Raw genomic sequence first — 25,283 nt, forward strand, 5'->3', positions numbered from 1 at the left:
AGGGCTAATTAAAAGATTTGTCTGCCCACTTGATTCTGCACGCTTAACCGCTGCAATAAATCTCTCCAAAGGAATCGAGCTAAGTGTGTGGCTGTTGATCTACCCCTGTATCTAATTTTTTTCAAAACATCTGCCAGAGTAAGGCAGATTTTAACAATCTATTTAAGGTAGGGCTGTATTATTACCTTTCTTGGGAAAAAGGATTCATTCAAATATTTGAATACCTATTCCACTAAGCCTGAAATAGTATGGCACATACAAAGAAGAAGAAAATCAAAAGTACTGCCTTCCGATACCATCCAATTAGGGAGCTATGATCAAATAATGATGACAGAGGCTATATATGTTCAAAGAACTTTCCCGGAAGTCAGGAGATATGGGTTACAAGCAAGTCACCTAAGCCCCATGTCTTGGTGTCCTCACCTGCAACAGTAGAGGTAGTGATGACTATACCTACCTGCAAGGCTGTCATGAAGATCAAGTCAAACAACAGGGACAAGTATTATTTGTCCCTTGGAAAGTAATACTTTCCAAACTACAATGCACTACAAAAACAAGGGGACTAATGATGCTCTGCAAATGACACTGAGTGGTCTTCTTGTTTTTCACTCTGATTCAAAGATTTTAATATGTAGCCATCTTGACCACTGAGCCCTTGTGATCTCACCCTATTTCCTCTGAGTTACCATCATGACTTCCCCAATCCAGCGTCAAGAATATAGAAGTCAGAATATCAAAGTTCTAAGAATTATGAAATTTGTCTAAATGGAATATGTGGTTAAAAATGGATGGCTAAAACCCAGCAAGCATTATAAAACAAAGCCAACTTTTAAAAGATCCAAATTATATACACAAAATTCTCAAAAACTACATAAGTTTATGTCTTAATACATTATGTACAAAGTTTGAATTACACTATGACCCAGTTTCCAAAGGTATTTTTAGTCAACTAATCAAATAATTAAAAATATACATAATGTGAGTTAGGTACCATAGAAAAATCATAATGAATTACACGATCTCTCTTCCTTAGCCCAATTCTTCTCCCTTAAATTTGTAGTAGAGATTCATGGTCAGTGAGGGTTACATTTTCCCAGCATACAGACTCATAGAACCATAGGGTTTTAGAGCTCTCTGTCTTGCTTTCACATATGTTGTCCCCTCTCATGTTTGCACATCTCAGCATTTTACCCATTTTCTTAGATTGCCTGCAATCTAAGAAAAAAGATTGCATGCAATCTTGTCATGCAAGCCCACTACTTTGATAAGGTTCTAGCTGACTGCCTAGGGTTAGTCCTTGACCCCCACATCAGGATCCATTCCTGGAGCCTGCCCTCCGTGGCTGCCAATCCTCATCCGTATCCTTGTGGCATCCAATCGTTCCTCCTCCACTTGTCCCATTCCCCTCCTTCTCTCTGAGGAACTCAAGCCCTACCTATAAAGTTTTCTTTCCTATTTGCCAAAGTATCAAATACCACCTTCTATACTGTATTCTTCAAAATCTTGAAATTATTGTTTATACTCTCCCACTATTTATGTATTTATTTGCCTTGTGTCCCCTATTTAAAATTCTTAGGACATGAATTTAATATATTAATATATTAGTAGCTTTCATAGTCAAATTTAATGTTACCGTGTTACTTTCATACCCAAAAGTGTAACAGTAGCTAAAAACAGCAATTAGGGGGTAGACTTTCCAAACTATGAAAAGCCCTACTTTTTACTAAGTATTTCAAAAGTTTTTGGTTCCCCAGCTTTACTGAGATATAATTGACATATAACGTTGTATATGTTTAAGGTACACAAATGTGTTGATTGATATATGTTGCAAAATGGTTCCAACCATAGCATTAGCTACCATCTCCATCCCATCACCTAGTTACCATATCTTTTTTGCATAAGACCATTCAACATTCAAGTACGTGATACAGTATCAGTTAACAGGTCTGTCAAATCTTAATACGTTGTTAAAGACTTTACTAACGCCTGTACATTGCTTGAATAACCAGCTCAGAAAATATTCTGAAGGATAATCTCAGACCATTGATGTTGATTATGTGCGTTTTCATATAATGTAGAGATAGAATAAATAAAAATAAAAATGGTGTTGGCTAATTCTGTTTTTAACATTAAATTAAAATATTAAAAGTACACTCCCTCAAGAAAAGAAATTACATTCTTCTATGTTTTCACTTGCCACTGCTTATCTAAAACTTAGATCCAAAGAAATGTAGCTAAGAAGAGATTAGCAGCAAACTTCAAAGTCAATAACAGACGCTTTAGCAGGAACATAATTAGATGGTGATTTCCTTGACACAATGTACTCAAAACATACTCTAGAAAAGATGCAGGGCTTCAACATGAAAGGATATAAATACTTTTGATGTATCATTTCAAGAAACACAAAGCAAGTTGCAACAACCCACATATACTTCTCACAGATGACTCCACACGATAATAAGCTAGAAAAACAGCACCTTGCAAACTTTTTTAAAAACTGGAAAACAGTAAGTATAATTTAACATTTTGGAAATAGGTCTATAACATGTAACAAAGAGTATGTGTTCTAAATATATAAAGATAGCAACATATTAAAAAGAAAAGAAAAACACCTTAATCCTTAAAAATGAATATATAAATAGAAAATTCACCAAAGAAGAAATACAAACTGCCAATAAATATTTGAAAACATGTCCAAATTCACTAGTAACCAAAAAATGCAAACTAAAGCAATGATACCGCTTTAAACTAACAGACTGGCAACAAATTTTTTTAATGATAACACTATAGGCATAGATCTAGCACTCCAGAACACTGTTAGTGCATGTATAAATTAAACATCATCTTTGGAGGGTAATTTGGCGACCGAGAGCCAAACTCTTTCTACATATACTCTGACTCAGCAATTCCACTTAGGACTTTATCCTAAGAAAATAATTCAACAAATGCATAGACAAGGATGCTCACTCCGTCATGGTTTACAACAACAAAAATACTGACCATAACTAGACATGAACAGTTACAGGACTGGCTCAATAGACACACTCATATACTCATCATAGTAGCATACTATTTAAAATGATGAGGTGGGTATATACTTTATTAACATAGGAATGTGCCCATAATGAATGTTAAAGGAAAGAGCAGACTATGAAATATCTGTAGAATACGGTCTCAGTTTTGTAAAAAGACAAAGAAAACCAGAAGGAAAGGGAGGAGACAAGAGGGGAGGGGATGTGTGTGGTGGTAGAGAGAAGCATGTGAACAGGAAAAATGTCCAGAAGGATAATGGCCACAGGTTAACTATGGCTGTATTACAGGTCACCTTTCCAAGAAGTGACATTATGGGTGGTTTTTCCTTTCTTCTTTATATTCTTCTGGGTTGCCTTGAATTCTCTAAAAAGTCATTTTTGCTAACCAGGTTTACATAATTACTTTAAAATAAAAACTCTTTCAACGAAGTCTCCTTCTTTATCTTTAGAAGCAGTCATCTCTCACAGACATAGAGAACAGCCTTATGGTTGCCAAGGGGGAAAGCGGCTGGGGGAGGGGTGGATTGGGAGTTTGGGATTAGCAGATGTAAACTGTTATATATAGAATGGATAAACAACACGGTCCTACTGTATAGCACAAGGAGCTATATTCAATATCTTGTGATAAACCATAATGGAAAAGAATATTAAAAAAGAATATATATATGTATATAACTGAATCACTCTGCTGTACAGCAGAAAGTAACACAACATGGTAAATCAACTATACGTCAATTAAAAAAATAAAAATAAAACAGAAGCAGTCATCTATTGTTTCTAGTTGGGCACAAGAGAATACTTTGTCTTCACAAAGGGTGTCTCTAGTCATACCAAAACGAAACAAACTAAAAAACTTCATGCATGTCTGCAGAAATCTTTTTAAATGTTCTCTAGTACTACCAGCAGGAGGCACTTGGGTGAAGGTGGGACCTGCTGAGACATCAGACTCTTTGCTACTGGTAAACAGAGTATCTGATGCTGGTTGACCAAAAAGAAAGTAGAGTTAAATACCCTTTGGAATATCTGATTCATTAAATGAACTGAGATAAATAACAATTACATGAGCAAATATTAAGCCCAAACAAAAATGGTTGAGATACTCTAACTTCAGGAATCAAATACAAACTGAGTTGATATGACTCTCAATGACTATAACAATGAAGTAATAAAGCCTTTTCTGTGTTCCTCAAATTTGTCTTCTCTCAACCCTCCCAATTTAAGGAAGGAAAAGGCTGTAACAGCAGAATGGTAAAACAAGTTAAATAAATTCCCAACATTTTAGCTAGACATTGTGAATAATCCCCAAAAGACACAAATAGTTTCTTACTTCTTAATATACTCAAGAGGTGAAATGGAGAGTATTTTTTCTGTTTCCAAGATTACACATGTGGTTTCAATAAATCTTTTAATTTTCATTTCTTGGTCATCTTTTTTTTTTTAGGTCATATCTAACAACCCAGGTCAGGCTCACTTTAAAAAGTGACTCTTTGAAAAGATGGCTGGACATTTTCCATAGGACGTTTTCCTCACCATTGTTAGATTCTCCTAGAAGTTAACTTATGCATATTTCTTCTACAACCCTAGACAATTAGAATTTTGGTGAAAATTTTTACTTTTTTTTTTTTAGAATAAACCAATGTATCTGTATAGCATATAAATCACTTTGTTCTCTAAAACTGCCCTGTCCAATACAGTAGTCACTAGCCACATGTAGATACTGAGCACCTAAAATGTGACTAGTCCAGACCAAGATGTGATACGTATATATATTAGTTCATTAATAATTTTAATTTTATTTTATATTTAATTTAATTTTATTTTATTTTATATTGATTACACATTAAAACAATAATAGGCAATGTGTTGGGTTAAATAAAACTTCACCTGTTTGTTTTTACCTTTTTAAAGTGACTATTACTATTACTATTACAAGACTTGAAGTTATTGATATATATGTTGGTTGTACTGTATTTCTTTGGATGGTGCTGATCTAGAATGTTAGTCCATCGTGCCAGGATTCTTATCACCATTTCTATTTACTCTGCAAATACTCTCTGGGCCATCACCAGTGGCATTTTGCAGGAGGCTTGCTCCCTCCACTACATCCTGCGAAATGCCTGTCGCTAATCACTCGCTTACCCGCAAAGTGACTTCTGTGTCTACTGGAAGCTCCTGCACTACTTTGAGCACTCTGTGCTCCTTGTGATCAGAGTTCTTCCCCTTGATGTTCGCCCTCTGTGCCATCTCTATTCACTTTAGCAACGGGGAGAGGTTATAACCTGCTTCCACCGGGGGAAGGTGTAACTTTCAGTATGGGGTTGAAACTCACATCCCACAAGGCAGACACACTGAAGTGCCACAGAATTCCCCTGCAAGACTCATTAATTCCCTTAATCCCACTGATGCACTAACATGAAATGTTAAACATTTTATATCTGACTGGAAGTAGGCTACCGTATCAATGAGTATTACTTTCGTTAAAAAAAAAAAAAAAAACCTACAAGACCTGCCTGACATAGCCAAGGTTGGTTTTTCTAACTTAAGAGATAGGTCAGGGCTTCCCTGGTGGTGCAGTGGTTAAGAATCCGCCTGCCAATGCAGGGAGCACAGGATCGAGCCCTGGTCCAGGAAGATCCCACGTGCCATGGAGCAACTAAGCCTGTGCACCACAACTACTGAGCCTGTGCTCTAGAGCCCGAGAGCCACAACTACGGAAGCCCGCATGCCACAACTACTGAAGCCCGCGCTCCTAGAGCCCATGCTCCGTAACAAGAGAAGCCACTGCAATGAGAAGCCCATGCAACGCAACGAAGAGTAGCCCCAGCTCGCCACAACTAGAGAAAGCCCGCACGCAGCAATGAAGACAAAACGCAGCCAAAAATAAATTAATTAATTTAAAAAAAGAGATAGGTCACAGGTCAGCAGATAAGGGGTGATGCAGTGGCTTCATGATGGCATCACTGCCCCATCCTCCTTCATCTTTCTGCTCTGCCCTCGTGTTCTCAAGATGCCTCCTGAAGGTTCAAGAAATATTTCTATGCTCCAACCAAGAAGAAGAGAAAGGACGAAGGGCAAAGGGCATATGTCAGCTGAGTCTTTCTCTTTTTATCAGAACGTGCCTGCTTCTACCCCATTGGCCAGAACTGGTGCACAGGGCCACCCCTAGATATAAGGGAATCTGAGACCGTGAGTATTGTTAACTAGGCATATGGCTGTCCCAGAGTTTTATCAGTAAGGAAGAAGGGTAAACGGGGTAGGCAACTGGTAATGTCTACCAAAGACATGTTATAATCATTTTATAACAAATATGATTGCAGTTCTTCTAGAGAGATAGAAAAACTACCTAGAGAGATGGAGACTACAGAAAAATCCAACACAACCTACAATCTTCATGCAGGGTGCAAAACTGGGAGAACAGAAGCCTTGAGAATAAAACATCTATTATGTGAATCATTTCATTTTACTGAACTTCTACTTGTTTGAATAGTCCTTATAGTAACTTTCAGCATCGCCTTTGTTGATAGGATAAGTTTAATTAACACACCAAAAAACTTTTCTCTAAATTCAGTTCAGGTCATATCAAACAGCTGCTCATACAACTTTATCAGTCTGCCATATCCTGCCATTAAATATGGCCCTATTCTACTTTTACAATTTTATTTTCCTGTGTTCCCTTCCAGTCAAACTGGATACAAGCAGACCCTTGATCATAGAAAGGCTTTGTCCCACGTCATTTGCAAAATTCCAAACTCCTGTCACCAATCTGATCGAATAACAAATTCAGCATTCCACTTCTACATTTATCTGAAGCAACTGTCATTGTTACTAAGCACCAATGTCTTTGCCCTCTTTGCAAATCTCAATCACCACCACTAGAAGAGTTTTTTTAATAATAATAAAAAGAAACCCATAGAACATAGCTTTTAATACCCACAAGTGTTAAGGTCCATGTGATGTCAAGTTGAGACTAGGAGAGCTGTGTTGGCGGTAGATGCTGGGCTGGCAGCTAGGGTGCACACTCACTAAGTGACCCTCTCCCAAACAAGAGCGCTGCAGAAAGCCTGGTTCACATTCTTGCTTCAGAAAAGTTCACATTTCCAAAATGTCATGTATCTCTGTGTCATTAGCATGAAGTCAAACCTTTGTATTAATCTATAAAAGCCACTGATCTTGCCTACTATTCCCTAAAATGGCCCAAGCTTTCCCGTAACTAGCCCTTTTCTACAAAGTATCTTCTTTCTATAATACCCACTCCCATCTGCACAAAGGAAAGCCCTACACATTTCCCAAGATTCAACTCAGATTTCACATTTTCCACATAGCCTTTCCAGATCCCTCCGTTATAATCCTTCTCTATTTTGAACAAATTATAGCACTTTCTTTGCACTTCTCTCATGTCCCTTGTTTTTTCTGCTTTATATTATCATATTTGTTTACCAGTCCTATCCTCTCCCACTAGGTCGAAAGCTTGAATCTACACTCCACCAAATGCTGACAAGGATGTGGACCAATAAGAACTCTCATTCCTCGGTGGTGGAAATGCAATGCTATAGCCACTTTGGAAGACAGTTTGACAATTTCTTAAAAAGTTAAACATAGGTTGCCATAAGACTCAATAATCGCTCTCCTGGTATTTACCTAAATAAGCTGAAATTTTATGGCCACACAAAAACCTGCATCCAAATGTTTGTAGTAGCTTTATTCGTAATTGCCAAAACTTGGAAGCAAGCAAAATGTGCTTTGGTAGATGAATGTGGTAGATCCACAGAATGGAATATTTTTCATCGATTAAAAAGAAATGAGCTATTAAGCCACAAAAAGATATGAATAAATTTTTTTTGAATTTTATTTATGGTTTTTTATACAGCAGGTCCTTATTAGTTATCTATTTTATACACATCCGTGCATACATGTTAATCCCAATCTCCCAATTCATCACACCACACCCCACCCCCGCTTTCCCCCCTTGGTGTCCATACGTTTGTTCTCTACATCTGTGCCTCTATTTCTGCCTTGCAAACCGGTTCATCTGTACCATTTTTTCAGATTCCACATATATGCGTTAATATACAATATTTGTTTTTCTCTTTCTAACTTACTTCACTCTGTATAACAGTCTCTAGGTCCATCCACAAAAAAGACATGAATAAATTTTAAATACACATTGCTAAGTGAAAGTGATCAATCTGAAAATTCTATACACTGTATTATTCCAACTATATGACATTCTGAAAACTATATGACAGTAAATATATGACATTTTGGAAAACTATGAAGACAGTAAAAAGATAGGGGGCCAGGGATTCATGGGGGGAGAGGGAGGGATGAATAGGTGGTACACATGGGATTTTTAGGGCAATGAAGCAACTATTCTGTATGATACTGTAATGATGGGTACATGTAACACACTTGTTAAAACCCACAGAATGTACAACACAACTATGGACTTTAGTTAATCATAATGTATCAGGGGGCTTCCCTGGTGGTGCAGTGGTTGAGAATTCACCTGCCAATGCAGGGGACATGGGTTCGAGCCCTGGTCCGGGAGGATCCCACATGCCATGGAGCAACTAAGTCCGTGCGCCACAACTACTGAGCCTGCGTTCTAGAGCCCACGAGCCACAACTACTGAGCCCACGCACCACAACTACTGAAGCCCACGCACCTAGAGCCCCTGCACCACAACAAGAGAAGCCACCGCAATGAGAAGCCCACGTACCACAATGAAGAGTAGCCCCCGCTCGCCGCAACTAGAGAAAGCCCGCGCACAGCAACAAAGACCCCACGCAGCCAAAAATAAATAAATAAAATAAATTTATTTAAAAAAAAAATAATGTTCAATATTGTCTTATCAATTGTAAGAAACACACCACACTAATGCAAGACATTAATAATAGGGGAAATTTCGGGGCCCCAATAGTGGTGAAAAGATACATGGGAACTCTGTGCTTTTTGCTCACTTTTTTTCTGTAAACATAAACTGCTCAAAAAATAATCTATTATGTTTTAAAGTCTATATACCACGTGATTCCAAGTACATGACATTCTGGAAAAGGCAAAACCATAGAAGAAAGAACAGTGGTTGCGAGGGGTTCAGAGGAATAGGAGGAGGAATGAATCAGAAGAACACAGGATTTTTAGGGAGTGAAATTATTCTGCATGATATTGTAATGGTAGAAATACGACTTTATGCGTTTATTAAAATCTATAGACTGGAGACTTCCCTGGTGGTCCAGTGGTTAAGACTTCGCCTTCCAGTGCAGGGGGTGAAGGTTCGATCCCTGGTCAGGGAGATAAGATCCCACATGCCTCAGGAACAAAAAACCAAAACATAAAACAAAAGCGATATTGTAACAAATTCAATAAAGACTTTAAAAATGGTCCACATCAAAAAATCTTTTTAAAAAATCTAGGGACTTCCCTAGTGGCACAGTGGTTAAAAATCTGCCTGCCAATGCAGGGGACACGGGTTCAATCCCTGGTCTGGGAAGATCCCACATGCCGCAGAGCAACGAAGCCCGTGCGCCACAACTACTGAGCCTGTTCTCTAGAGCCCACGAGCCACAACTACTGAGCCCATGTGCCACAACTACTGAAGCCTGCGCACCTAGAGCCTGTGCTCCACAACAAGAGAAGCCACTGCAATGAAAAGCCCGCGCACCACAACAAAGAGTAGCCCCGGCTCTCCGCAACTAGAGAAAGCCCATGCACAGCAACAAAGACCCAATGCAGCCAAAAATAAATAAGTTTATAAAAAAAAAATCTATAGACTGTACAACACAAAGCATGAACCCTAATGTAAAATATGAACATTAATAATGCATCGATATTTGTTCATCAGTTGTAGTAAATGTACCACACGAAAGCCAGATGATAGTAAAAGGGAAAAAACTGTGAGTGGGTATATGAGTACACTTTCTGCACAATTTTCTGTAAACCTAAAACTGTCCTGAAAAATAAAGTCTATTTTTAAATGTTTTAATGAATCAGGGAGTTCTTTTCTTTATTAAATCTGGTGCATGTTCCAATTAAAACTGTTCAATGTAAAAAGTTCGAGTATAAAGAGCTAACACTGTAAAAGCTAAAGCTAAGAGAGGCAGTAAGAAAGGCAGATAAGCAATTGGAAAAAATCCATTTTACTGGGGAAAAAAAAATAACAGTGGTGTATTCTTACAAATGTAGGTTGTGTGTGATTATAATATACCTTTTTCCTTCTTCTGCCCTGGAGTTCAGAGACTGATGTGCTATTCTAGAAAAGCTACATAACTTTTCTCTGGCTGATTTGAAAATACTGGTGTTCTCACTAGAAGGATGATGCAAAGATTTAGAAAAGTTACAGAAAGATGTGGGGAAAATAAGTGTAAGTTCCAGGATCCTGTGAGGAGATCAAGGAAGGTCTAATTCCAAGAATTTCCACTTTCATTATATTTTGATTTCTATGAGTTCTAATTGGTTCCATTTCAAATCTCAAAAGCCCCTTTGATTTCTTTAAATATATTAGGCAGACTTATTTTACACTCTGAAATATACTGTTCCAAACTGCAGTCTATGTGGAACTGATTCTGCAGTGTGTTTTTTCTATTAACTCTTTCTTATGGTGGCTTATTTTCTTATGGTTGTTTTGAGGGGGAAAGGGGATCTTTACTGTGAATTCATGGTCCTTAAACTTTATTTGTGGGAATTCTATAAGGATTTAAATTGTGTTCTTCTAGAAGAGTTTTCCCTTTCCTTCTATCAGGAGTCAGGAGTACTCTAAGTTCTCTAAGACCACGTTCAACTAAACATTCAACTTGGGGGTTCTCAGGCTCTGCAAGGAGTGTGAATTCAAACCCAAAACCTACCTTCATGCAGGCTTGTAGTTAGAAATTCTCATGGGAGACTGTTTTTCCCATTTCACCCACAACCAAAGCAGAGATAGATAGATAGATACATAGATAGATAGACATACACATATTTACATAAATGCATACATAGGAACATACATACACATATACACACATATACATACATACATATATACATACATACATACATGAGAGCACAAGGTTTCTACCACTCCCTCTCCAGAGCAGGTTTTTCCTCATCCACTGAGGTTTTAATCATATGGTTGCCAACTCTTCAGCCTCAGGCTCTATCGCCTGAGCCCCCTACACACGGCCTGTTAAAACCCAGGCTTGGGGCCACTGGAGATCATTAGATACCTCAGGGACAAAAGCTGGCTCCAGTGGCTACTTACCCCTCCTGATTCATACTGCCTTTTCATCTCTGTCCTCCAAGAGATTCCCTTATGTTTCTGCCAGCTCAGCCATGCTTTAAAAATTACTTTTCAAAAAACACATTTTATCCAGCCTATTTAGGTTTTCCTTACCAAGAGAAGTTTCTCTAAACTCTAGTTGGCCCTATAGCTAGAAGTAGAACCCACCTACTTAGAGACCTGGCACAAGGGCTGGCTGCAAGGCCACTGTTTTCTCTTATTTCTAAGTATGAAACTTTATATAGTTCATAATTCCAGGTAGTATTTTTCATTTTGTTTCAGCTTTTTCAACTTCCTTCCATGGCCATGCTCCACATGGCCCAACTGGTCCCACTCTGGCCCCAGTTCCACACAATGAATGTGGTCTGGTCCCCAACCTGACATGAGTCACTCTGGCCTCAGCAGCAGAGGTGAGGAATGGACCTGCACTCAGTGCTCCTCCAGGAGTGGCCTGCTGGCAATGCCAGGCCTCAAACTGATTGTTACTGGTCTGCTATGAGATAAAGAGCCGTGCCAGAATTTAAATCAGCCACATCATTAAGCAAGCTTTTCTTGATGAAGTAAAGAGTGTATGGATTTGCGTTTTGGTCACATTTCCTTACGCCACCGGTAACAAACAGTTCTCTGACCGTCTACGCTGATATCACTGCTTTAGATAATCCCTGCTTTGGCCAGAGAGAGCCTGAGATGGTAACCAGAAGTAGATATAGGATCTGAAGGTCTAGTTAAAAAAAACTGGCTATAGCTGGTTGAAGAGGTAATAAAAGGATTAAAGACTACATATGAATATTAATAACTAACATTTCCACTGGGAAAGAATCATTCAAGAATTTAGTATACTAAAAGAATGATGCTAACAATGACCTTAGGTGTTGAAAAAGAAATTAAACAGTATTCCTACCCCATGTTAACATCCAAATAATAGGCTGAATTTCAACCTCTAAAACTGTCATAATTTTTACCTATGCATTCTAATTTTATGTTGATAAATGCTATAATGGTTAAATGTGTTTTATGTATATGCATTATAATGTTTTATAATACTTCTTTTACTTTATATAATTATATTAATTATATTCTTCAATGTGCTATTATTTGCTTATTTCTTGAAGCATGTCCATGCACTTGTTCCAGGTAATCACATCCATGGCACATGGCCTCAACCAACGAACTCTGAAAATCAATTCAAAGAGCAAAATTTGAGTTATGCTAAAATCTAACTAGCTTTAATACATATTTCTAGAGCCTCTGCTCAACAATAAAGCTTTAAGGAAAAACAAGTAGTATTATGAAACAAAATTGCCATCAAAATTTTCATTTTGAAGATGACTTTCAAGATATGGCACATTATCATTCAGAAACAGCCCAATACCGCAGGCTATAACAATATCAGGTCCGCATTATCATAATACATGTGAAGAATCATAATCCAGAAGAAAATATCCTTAATACTCATAAAAGCATTTTTATTGTGTAAGCAGAATACAAGGTATATTTATATCTCCTTTTGTTCCAAATTGGATTTAAAACTGAAATCTACTAACATATTTTATAAATGGATTAAAAATGATAGTGGAAACAAAATAAGTCAATGAAGAAACATCTAATTATCCTTAACATCTTATTTCCAAAGCACTATAGCTAGCTATGTTTTCAATTTATCCTACACTATATTCAAATGTCACATGTAACCAATAACTTTTAAAAGGTTACTGGCTCCTTTATTCATTCCACAATAACTCCTGAACACCAGCCATGTGCCTGTAACTGCTACAGGCTGTTTCTCAACCATTAAATGATACTATTCAGTTGCAAGAAGTTTTGTCAAATTTCTGCATCAAATTCTGCATATATATACATACATGTGAAATTTTAATGTTCTACTTACTTGTTTCAAAATGTGTTTCTTTGCCTATGACTAAGAGAACAAATTTTGTAAGGTCTGTTTACCTATCAATGTGTAAATCTCACTCTCAAAATTTCACAACCAAATATTTTTCATCATTATTGCACACACCTGCCATCACCTACAGAAGCAAAACAAAGAGGTCTTTGTATACTCTATAAAAAAATACCAATTTTAGGTGTCAATGTTATTTTATCCAGCTTCCTAAAAGCTGTTACAAATGAAAAAATAAGATTAAATAACTCCTACAGTTCTGAACAATGGCACCAAAGAAAGAGTACAATTACTTTTCCAACTCGGGCCTTAGTTAATGTGTGAAAACTAAAGGATACTAGTTAGTCTTCCAGTTTAACCACAAACATGTCAGGTTTGTTTGGAGTTCTGTTGAATTTGGAAAAGATGTATAACAGTTAGTAACAGCTTAACAGTTTTAGAATAAAGCCCACATTTGTGAGTAGCCCCAAATCTTAGCTGAAAATTGGCTGAACTATACAGGTGTGACCTAGAGAGGTTGGATTTAATGAAACATCCACAGGTTGAAGTGTCAAAAGAATTGGGGATTGGCCCAAGTCTATCAATAACTAATTGTGAGTCCTTGAAAAATCATTTAGCTGTTCAAGACTTTGGTTTCTGATCCATGGAACTGGCTCAGGTGACCTCTAAGGCCCCTTCAGCTCTCACATTCTATAATTCCAATTCCATGGTATGTTTAGCAATTGAAGGTAGACCCTCCATCCATTCACTGAGCAGAAGAAACCCTCCAGTCTTCTGATTGGGGTCCATGTATTCTTATACTAGGTTAAATGGCAAGAGCATGTCAAAATAAGAATCAGAACACAAGGATTTATCATCCTTTGTGAACCACATTCTTATCCACAATGCTCAGCAACAGGCTTCGAGTGCTAAACATTTTGATGCAATCATGACAATGCAGTTCACCAAACAAGGCCAAGCTCAGTGGTTTCCTGGAAACCGAAAAGGGAAAGAATGTAGAAAGAAATAGTAGAGACTTCAAATGATGAAAAAAAATGAATTAAGTTCAAACAGAGAATCAAAAAGAGAGAAGAGAATCAATAAAGACCTAAAAAGTACGGTCAGTGCATTTAGAATGAATGGAACCGTGGAAAGCTTTTCCCACCAATACTAACAAAACATCTTTGAGAATATTTTATCATTAGAGGAGTCAATGAGATAGATCATATTGACGATTCTTTCTTGGAAAATGCATAAACTAAAATTGAATTCTTTTGATTTGTGAAAGCTAGAATTATTATGCAACTTCATTAATGGCATTTTTACCTAATCCTAGAAGTTAAAGATGTTTTTTGTTTTTTTAAAAATCCCCTCAGTTTTATTATCGCAATGGAATACTCAATAACTCAGAAAAATTAGACCAAACATGAATTATTATTTCTTTACATTACCCAAAAAGTTCATCATTACACTAAAGGATTAAAATGTGTATAAATAAAACAAGGAAAAAATAGAATTGCCTCAATTATGACTCCCCTTTCTTTAGGAATAAAGGAATTTTAATAGAAAGTAGAAAAATAAAGCTAAGCTATTAATACATATTCTATTTCCCTTCAGGTTGTTGTCAGTATATATACATAAATATATTACATAGTTATAGCTGATACTTAGAATCGATCTAGAATTTTTATTTTTATGTTTTGTATCACTCATTCCCAATTAAAAGTCCTTTCTTGGCAAAATTCATATACTTGTCATTTTTATTATCCCATCATAGTATTAAATGGGTTAAGACGCTATAAATGCTTTGACATTCTATTTGAGAGCATTTAAGTTGTTTCTTGTTTGGTTTGGTTTGGTTTGGTTTGGTTTGGTTTTGCTTGGGTGTTATTTCTTTGGAAATATTCCTAAAATATTCTTTGGAATTAAGCAGGTCAAAAATATAAAAAGCGTAAGAGCTGTTGCTATAACCAGTTGCTTTCCAGAGGGAATGATAACCAATTTAAAGAGCTACCAATAATGTTCACATATCACTGTCCACACCTCTCCTACTAACATATAATTATATCACATTTATCATTGTTTTTGCTGGTCTGGTAAGTGTACATGGTGCCTAAACGTTGCTTGAATATGAATTTTAATCACTGGTCTGGTGAAGCTGAACATTATTCCTTGTGATGACCCACTCTATTTTTCTAAATGCATAAACACCACTTACTGAGAGACAATAAGTAGCAATCTTTTGTATGCATCAATGCATTCCCTATTTTTAAACATTAATTCTGTTTACAAATGCAATACATGTATATTACTGAAAGTTAGAAGATAAAGAAAAGTTTGAGAAATAATATAAAAATCACCCATAATCCCAACACACTTTTCCCTTTAAATAGAGTATGTTATAAAAAGTGAATTTCCTTTTTCACCTCCCCATCCATCCTATCCCCACTAAAAGTAAGCACTCTTAAGCATTTGGTACATATGTTCCAGGATTTTTCTATGACTTTTTTTGTTTATAAAAACGGTGTAATACTGATCATTGTCTTATGCAAAAGGCACTTTTTCCTTAATATATCACAGACATCTTTCCAAGTTACACAGATCTACCTCATTCTTTTGATGGCAGTATGGGATTCTATTATGGTATATATGTTATGAAACCAGGTCAAAGAAGGGCAAAGGGGTCCCAGCTGCTATCTGGGGTATACATATCACATTTATTCTTTTTTTAATTTTAGTTACGGTCTCATACGTACCACCAATTCCCTTGCCTCTTTGATCTTCCACTGCAATCACCCAACCTCTTCTCATCCCTGCCTCAACTCACAACCCATTTTCTCCATTTTTGGTGGACTGCTGAGGGCCGTCAGAGAAGACTCCAAGCCTTATTTGGCTGGCACCATTTTATAGCAGGGGTTTCCAGCCTCAGCTGGGCAGTCTTCATTGTTTACCACTGTTTCTTTCTCACCCTCACAAGGTCTATTCTCGTCCTTTCCTACCCTGCTTCAAGGCCCCATCCCCACTCTACCTCTCATTCTGATCATATGGCTTGACCTCTAATTTACAGAGTAAAAGAGAACATTCAGGCATGACCTCTCTCACCTTCTCTTCATCTCTGAACCTGCCCCTCTAGGCCATCCTTCCTTTCTTTCATCCTGAGTCAGGAAAAGGGCATCTTGATTCTTCTCCAAGGCTTATCCCTCTGTCTTCAATTTCATCCTCTATACTATACCCTTCCCCTTCCTTATCATAGAAACAAGCTTATGTAAATGCCATATTAATAACGTTAATAACAACAATAATAACAATTTAAGTGCAATTTACATAGCACTTAAAATGTGTCAGACCCTGTTCAAAACACTTTACGTATGTTAACTAATTTAATCTTCATATCAGCCTATGAGGTAGGTATTAATTACAACTCTCCCCATTTTTCAGATCTAGGAACTGAAGCACAGAGAGGTCAGGAGACCTGCCCAAGGTCACACAGATAGTAAGTACAGAGTTGAGATTCAAACCCAAGCAGTTTGGCTGTTAACCACTATGTCCCATGTATAGAAGCTTACATAACGGAACTATAACCCAGGGAGGTAATAAAAAGCAGAGTGGGGTTAGAAGACTGAGTGGGCAGAGAAGCCTATAGAGCCCAAAACAAGGGAAAGTGACTCTCAGAGCTAGATGGGATTAGAGGTACCAGAGGGTGCTGTATGGCAGATGATGGAGAGAGTATTTGTGGGGTTTGTTGCCTACTCTATGAATATGGCTACTTCCATTTTCTCCTGATTCTATTATCTCAAATTATCTCCACACAAGTAGTTAGCCTGACAGATCATGGTCAAAGCCAATACTCCTAACCCCGTGGGAACCAACTAGGTGAGAGGTGAATGGCTCAGCACAAATCCTCCCCCAACATGTGAAAAACAGCTCAAAGCACAGCACCTTCACATGCTCACCATACACAAGCTGCCTACTTGTGCTGGAGAAACTGACCTACCATCCAGCCTCTTTTTTTTTTTATTGGAGTATAGTTGGTTTACAATGTTGTGTTAGTTTCAGGTATACAACAAAATGATTCATATATATATATATATATATATATATATATATATATATATTCTTTTTCAGATTCTTTTACATTATAGCTTATTACAAGATATTGAATATAGTTCCCTGTGCTATACAGTAGGTCCTTGTTGTTTATCTGTTTTATATATAGTAGTGTGTATACGTTAATCCCAAACTCCTGATTTATACCTCCCTCCCCCCTCCCTTTCCCCATAGTTTGTTTTCTCTGTCTGTGAGTCTAGTTCTGTTTTGTAAATAAGTTCCTTTGTATCATTTTTTAGATTCCACATGTAAGTAATATCATATGATATTTGTCTTTCTCTGTCTGACTTACTTCAGACTAATACTTCTTAATTACTAATATTATGAATTAATATTAACTAATATTACTTCTGACTAATACTTATTTAGGATGATAATCTCTAGGTCCATCCATGTTGTTCCAAATGGCATTATTTCATTCTTTTTAACAGCTGAGTAATATTCCATTGTATATATGTACTGCATCTTCTTTACCTATTCGTCTGTTGATGGACATTTAAGCTGCTTCCATGTCTTGGCTATTGTAAATAGTGCGCTATGAACTTTGGGGTGCGTGTATCTTTTCAAATTAGAGTTTTCATCTTTTCCAGACATGTGCCCAGGAATGGGACTTAATACTTAAACCCTCCCTACAGCTACCTAGCAAGTGTCACTCCAGCCTAATGTGAAATCCTTGCCCCTGAAAGATCACTCCCACTGGGATCATTCTAACTTTCTTCCTTAGTATTTAGCAGAAATCTGTTGCTTTGTGGCTTCCTAATCACCATGCTTTTTCCCCTATACTATAAAGAATAAAAATAATACTTCAAATGTTAGTCCTTCAAATCTCTTCAGGAAGTTTTCATGAGTGATTTTTCTACCAAACCATCCATCCCCTCCCTCCCCACAACACACACACACATACACACACACACACACACACTCACACATACACACACGCATGTCTTTTCTTCACCAGGCTGAATAAACACACTCAGCCTCCTCAACAACCCTTCACATGAGCTGGTTTTCATATCTTCTTTATCCTTGTCCCTCTACTATCCAAGTATGACCAGCTTTGCTCACCTCTTCCTTCATGTGTAGCACAGCAGCTACATTATAGTGCTGACTCATTCTGAGTGAATCCAAAAGATTTGTTTCACATATGCTGCTTCTAGTAGCCATTACTCATTTTGCCTCTACTTATGCAGCTGGTGCTCAGGCCCCTGCATGCCCACTGAATTTCATGGTATATTTTGAGCCTCACCCGCATTTCATTGTGCCTACTTCCCCTAGCTCCTAAAAGCAGGATCCACTGATACCAATACCATCACCACCTCCAGATTAAATCAAATCCCACTTCCTCCACCAATCTTGACCAACGCAAATGTGCATCTGCAGCCTCAGGCCACCATCGGAAACACAGGATTAAGTCACTTTTCCAGCCTTTACTCACAAATCAATGCTGGGATCCAGGTGGTGCCAGGAGCACCCCACCGGGCTCCTGCATTGCCCCTTAGCTCACTCTTTCCTCTTTCTATCCCTAAGAGTAGTTGTATTTAGATTTGATCCTTTAATCACCAATTCAATGGTCACAGATTACTTCTTTCACCCAAATCATTGATCTGGAAACAATGTTCCATTGCAATAGGGAGAATAAGACAAAATTAGCCATTTCTAGAAGCTATATCATTCAGAAAACATAGTCTTTGGTCTGTAGGCAACAGGCTTATTTTTCTATATATATAAAAGACAATGTCATATTCTCCTGAAAAGTGTTACTAAATTTCCAAAAGTAACTTTCAACAGAAGATTTAAACCAATTAATACTAAATATTTAGGAAGCACACAAACTGAGCCTTAGATACTATAAGTAACACCATCTCTCACCAAAAATAAGTACGCCAAGAATCACAAGCAAAAGGACAGAGGTCATCTAGCCTCACTCCCTTGATTTTAAAGTTATAAAACTAAGTGTCTAAGAGACTGAGGGACTTATTCAAGGTAACAGAGCAGGCTACTGACACCACTGAAACAAAGACTGGGGTCTCCAGATTTCCCATCCACAAAGTACCTAGAATTCTATGAGGTACAAAGGGCTTTACAGAGTTTGAAGCAGACACAGGATCGTCCCTCAAAAGTACACACACAGTACACAGTCTATTCCATAGGCCATTATGAAACAATAAGCAATTAAAACATAAAGACAATACAGATCATTACTCATGGGCCTGTATCTACCAGATACCGGTTTCTGAAAGTGTTGACACACAAAAATGTGGAATTATCATTTATACAAGGGATTCCAAACATTTGCCAATGAATATTACTGGTTATAACAAATTTACCACACTTTAACGAAAAGACAATATTAATCAGAAAAGAAAACCCAGTAAGTACCAGAAAGGCAGTATAGCATGGCTGTTAAAAGCTAATCATTTAACCCCTATCTCTTCCTCTCACTAGCTCTGCAACCCTGAGGAAGTTACTCAGCCTCTCTGTGTCTCCATCTCCTCATCCATAAAATGAGGATAGTAGTGTTTACCTCACAGAGTGGTTGTAAAGATCAGGTAAGTCAATAAATTGTAAACTATTTGCAACAGTGCCTGGCACATAGTAGATACACAATAATTGTTCTTCTCTACTTTTTTTTTTTGCTCTTCTGTATTTATATTATTCTTTTCCACTTAGACAACAACCAACTCTTGATATTTATCATATCTCTGTAAGTCTAGCCAACCATCATATGACACTGGAATAAAATGTAAGATTTTCTAAAGGACCCAGCTTTTGAGTCAAAAATTAAATAATTTATAGAGACACAGTAGAAAAGAATGGATACATGTCCAAGGCATAGGACAAATGATCAGAAATCAGGAGAACTGAATTATGGAGAATGACAGGCTTTGCCTACCTGGGATTGGTAGGTTTGGGATGAGAAGTGCCAACAGTTTTCAAAACCAGTCAAACTACAAACATTTTATTTACCACATCAAGTTTTCAATGCCTCATCAACCACCCCACAACTACCGGCCAAGTGCAAAGAACCCCTATGCACTTCCTAACCATTCCTACTTCTTTTACTTCTTCCCCATATCATCACACTCAAGGAGAAAAAAAAAAAAAAAAACCCTGAGAAAATAAGAATAGAGGTCTCCCTGAAATAGAATTCCATTAAATTTCCCATGAAAAGTAAGCAAAAATGAATGATAAAGAGAAGCACCATGCCTTTATTCCCTCTAGATCTGTTGCCTGACTCTCATTAGGTAGACCTAGATACCCTTTAGGTCCGAGTCAGTGCTGCTGTCCGTGGCTGGCAAATGGGAAGAGCAATTCAGCTGAACGTGACCATGAGGGGTGAAGAACCTCAGTCAGGAATGATGGACGCTCGCAGAGAGCTCTGAGGAGACCAGAATTTAATCAAAAGCACTTACCTGATGCTAACTCTCATGGGGCAGCATACAAAAAGGAATAATGAGAGGAGAGAGTGACCAGGTTATAAGCAGCTGGACAGGAGGTGACAATGCTGAGAGAAGGGTGATACAAGTAGGGACAAGAAAGAAAAGCTTTTCAAAGAGTCATAAGGAACAGTGGTAAGATATGGCCACAAATCAGAAGTACTGGTTAAAACTTCATGAGGCCTGAAGATCACGCAAGAGAACAGGATTTAGTAGGAGACAGAAAGTAGGGACTGCACTTATGATAAGACCAGTATGTAGGTAGAATCACAAGGTCAGCCTCATCATGTTTAATTTTAGGTAAATGCCAAAGTTAAACATGTAGCCAAAATCTAGAAACATTCTCTGGGTAGCTGGAAAATCATAATATTATAGAGCATTTCTAATAGGTTCAGAATATCAACCAGCTCACAATTTAGTTGATTTGAGAGTTTTCTCTCATCAGCAATAATACGTCTTTAAATGGCAAGCAATTAAAACATGAAATAGGCTCAAGATGGATTTAGAATGTATTAATATTGAGTAATAATATATTATGAATTATGAACCAAAAATGGGAGTATTTAAGCTTTAAGACCAACATATAAAGATGATTTTATAGAGAAAAACTACCAAATTTTTCCACACAAAGAACATATATCTTTCAGACACAGAATATTAGGCATATGGATGATTATTCTGACTTCAGATCACCTTTCACAGGTTTATTATGTCATATAAATTAATTATAATACTACTTTAAGTTCTATGAGTTCTACTTTTAGCCTTTATTCAAATCTTTACTGACAAATACCCATGTTAGCTTTCCTGCCTGAGGTTAACACATAAAAACAGTCATAAATCAGTCAAAGAAAATTGGAACATTTGTAACGCAATCACTGGTTACTTTAAATAAAAAAAGATTTACCACATTTTCCTTCATCTTTCTTAGCTTTTCATCTATCTCTCTCAACCGATTCTGCTGATCCCGTTGCTCTTTGGTATTCCGAAGTACCTTTTCTCCTGGAGTTACTTCTGTGTTTCTATCATCACCATTAAGGTCAGGTTCCTAATTAAAAACAAAAAAAATTTCATGCACAGGCTGAAACTGTACCATTCACACATTGTTCCAGAGCAACTGAGCCCTGAATGTTGGCTTTGCTTCTCAAACAATATTTCTTCCCTTCAATATTTATAATTCTCTAAACTCTTCCTACTTGAGGGAGGAAAGGTCCAACTATACTAAACAAGTAAGGAAATAAACTCAATCACCTGGAAAGCAGGAAGTTAGAGTGAAAAGAGCAGTGGCCAGGAAGCAGGGACCTCGGCTCTGATCCCTGCTCTGTGCTTATCAGCTTGGAATCTTGGGCAAATCAGTTTTTCTGGACTTCAAGTTCATCATACATAAATTTAAAAAAAAAAATGTCCATCTATGTTATGAGAGGCAGCTGTGTAACAGTGAAAAGAGAAATGAGCTTGGCAAAGTCAAGAGTTTTGAACCCTGGCTCTACCTGGTTCCTGACTGAGATGGCCTTAGGGGAATCAATGAACCTCTCTGAACTTCAGTTTCATCATCTGCAAAATGATAATAATAATATCTAGCCCAAAAGTCATCACAGTACATTGCAGGCATGCAGCAAATCTTAGTACCTAACAAATATGAGGGACTCCCCTGGTGGCGCAGTGGTTAAGAATCCGCCTGCCAATGCAGGGCACACAGGTTCGAGCCCTGGTCTGGGAAGGTCTCACATGCCGTGGAGCAACTAAGCCCGCATGCCACAGCTACTGAGCCTGCGCTCTAGAGCCCGCAAGCCGCAACTACTGAGCCCGCATGCCACAACTACTGAAGCTCGCACGCCTAGAGCCTGTGCTCCACAACAAGAGAAGCCACCGCAATGAGAAGCCCGCACACCACAACGAAGAGTAGCCCCCGCTCGCTGCAACTAGAGAAAGCCTGCATGCAGCAACGGAGACCCAACACAGCCAAATTAATTAATTAATTTAAAAAAAAAAAACAAATATGAGCTGAATATGTCCTTTGAAAAGAATAAGCACTATATAAGGAAAGCATCTCATTATTATCAGCAATATTTGAATTGACAGAACCATATCCTCCCAAAGTTAGTATCATTTCTAGGTGATTTAAATGGGTATTTCTTGACAGTAAGCTGGCCCTGTATCTATAACTAAACTTCCTACATTTCCTCCACAGATTTCCTACTCTGTGTTGCCATGAGGTAACTGGTATAAATGACATTTTTAAGTTGCTTAAGCAGAATCCTCCCACATTCTCATTCCTTACATAGAGTTGATCAAGAATAGTCACCGTTTCACTTTTAATACCTCTTTAATCAAGGCCCTTCTCTCTTTCTCACTGCTTCATCATTCACTTCAACTAGTAGTTTTCAAACTCCAGTGGGCTTCAGTCTCACATACAGAGTCTGTGAAAATATTCAAAGGCCCAGCCTCCACCCTGGAGACTCTGACTCAATAGGTAAGGACTGAGGACTGACCACCTGAACCACAGCTGCTCGAAAATTTGAGAACAATCAACTTAAAGTGCAAAGTTCTCACCCCTTCCCGGCCCTTCAGGCTCATCTCCCATTCCTTGGGTCTCTGACCCAAAGCCTCGGCAATATTCACCACTGCTAGTTCTCCAACCTCTGTGCCTCCTCCTTCCAACTCCTCATAGAGACTCCTACTCTTTTTGAGCTCAGCACAAACACGTTTTCACTATAAAATATTCCCTGACATACCCAGGAAGGGCAATTATTCTGCAGTCATGCCGCATGTTCCCTCACTGCACTTACCACACTGTCACGGCCCAGACATGGACCCGGACTGGTCCCACCCTGTATCCCAATACAAACTACAATCCTGAAGCTGGATAAGCACTGGCCAATAGACTGTAATTTTGGTTCTCAGTGATCACACCAATTAAATTCATATTGTATAAAATTCTACTGAGGAGACTATTAAAAGAGTATCTCAATTTCAAGAAGTGACTCTTCTACATCTTATTTTCCCCAAAAGGGAACTCATTTCTGGTAGCTCTCAATCTCTAGAAGCATCCAGAGGGTGAATTATGATTGGCAATATCTTTAAGAAGGAAACCTAATGTTAGGGAGGAGTTTGGAAGAGATGGTATCAAGGTCTCCTTGGAGCTCTAAGCATCCAGTATTTTATGGCCCACTTTGAAGTAGGATACACATTGTCTCAGTCTGTTTGAGCTGCTATTACAGAATACCACAGACTGGGTGGCTTATAAACAACAGATATGTATTTCTGACAGTTCTGAAGGCTTGCAAGTCCAAGATCAAGGCTCAGGCTGATCCCGTATCTAGTGAAGGCCTGCTTCCTAGTTCCTAAACGGCCATCTTCTGGCTGTGCCCTCACATAATAAAATGGACAAAGAAGCTCTTTGGGTCTCTTTTATAAGGGCACTTAACCCATTTATGAGGGCTCCATCCCCATGACCAAATTATTCCCAAAGGCCTCCCCTCCAAACACAATCACACTGGGGATTAGATTCCAACATATGAATTTGGTAAGCACACATTCAGTCTATAGAATATAGTGACCTGAAAAACACTCAAATTGTATTTCATTTTTAAATAGAAATCTTTTTTTTAAAAAAAGGACATTTTAAATAATCTACAACTATGTATTTTTAAATCGTTGGCTAGGCAAAAAAAAGAAAAACAGAAAGAAAAAATTTGTAAACCAGACTTCATCAATATTTTTTAATTTTACTTATCCAAAGCCACCACTAAGAAAATACAAAAGCCACAGACAGAGAGAAAAATATAACACACAAATCTGACACAGGACTTGTATCCAGTATATACAAGGAACTCACACAGTTCACTTAGTTCACTAAGAATCAATAATATTTAAAAATCCAGTTCTAAAATGACTTGAACAGATATTTTATAAAAGAAGATAACGTAAGTGATAAATAAGCCCATGAAAAAGTCCTCAACATCATTAAGTCATCAGGGAAATACAAATTAAAATCCCAATGAGGTATCACTAGCCACTAGAATGACCCACATGAAAATGTTTGTTAAAACTAAACGTTGGAGAAGTATGGAACAAGCAAACTCTTACACGTTGTTGGTGTCAGTATACAATGGCACAACCACTTTGGAAAACTGTTTGACAGTTTCTTAAAAAGTTAAATGTTTGTTCATGTAGCTCAATATCAAAAAAAAACAAACAACCCAATCCAAAAACGGGCAGAAGACCTAAATAGACATTTCTCCAAAGAAGATATACCGATTGCCAACAAACACATGAAAGGATGCTCAACATCACTAATCATTAGAGAAATGCAAATCAAAACTACAATGAGGTATCACCTCACACCAGTCAGAATGACCATCATCAAAAAATCTACAGACAATAAATGCTGGAGAGGATGTGGAGAAAAGGGAACCCTCTTGCACTGTTGGTGGGAATGTAAATTTATACAGCCACTATAGAGAACAGCATGGAAGTTCTTTAAAAAACTAAAACTAGAACTCCCATACGACCCAGCAATCCCACTACTGGGCATATATCCTGAGAAAACCATAACTCAAAAAGAGTCATGT

General features: G+C 37.7%; 1 protein-coding gene across 10 annotated transcripts in view; it reads right to left on the reverse strand.

Moving 5' to 3' along the window:
- FSIP1 (fibrous sheath interacting protein 1) overlaps positions 1-25,283 on the reverse strand; it is a 210,588-nt gene that overhangs the window by 109,477 nt on the left and 75,828 nt on the right. For 9 of the 10 annotated variants that reach the window (XR_014257859.1, XM_082443074.1, XM_082443069.1 and 6 more), the window contains one exon: positions 21,617-21,757. The exons of the other annotated variant lie outside the window; for it this stretch is intronic. Coding sequence is in view for 8 of the 9 variants with exons in the window: in XM_082443074.1 (XP_082299200.1) it covers positions 21,617-21,757 (141 nt within the window). In the remaining variant the exon portion in view is untranslated. The remainder of the gene's footprint in view (positions 1-21,616; positions 21,758-25,283) is intronic. 10 annotated transcript variants of the gene reach the window in all.

The sequence above is a fragment of the Balaenoptera physalus genome, assembly GCF_965194825.1.
Source record: "Balaenoptera physalus genome assembly, chromosome: 2".
Lineage (NCBI taxonomy): Eukaryota > Metazoa > Chordata > Mammalia > Artiodactyla > Balaenopteridae > Balaenoptera > Balaenoptera physalus.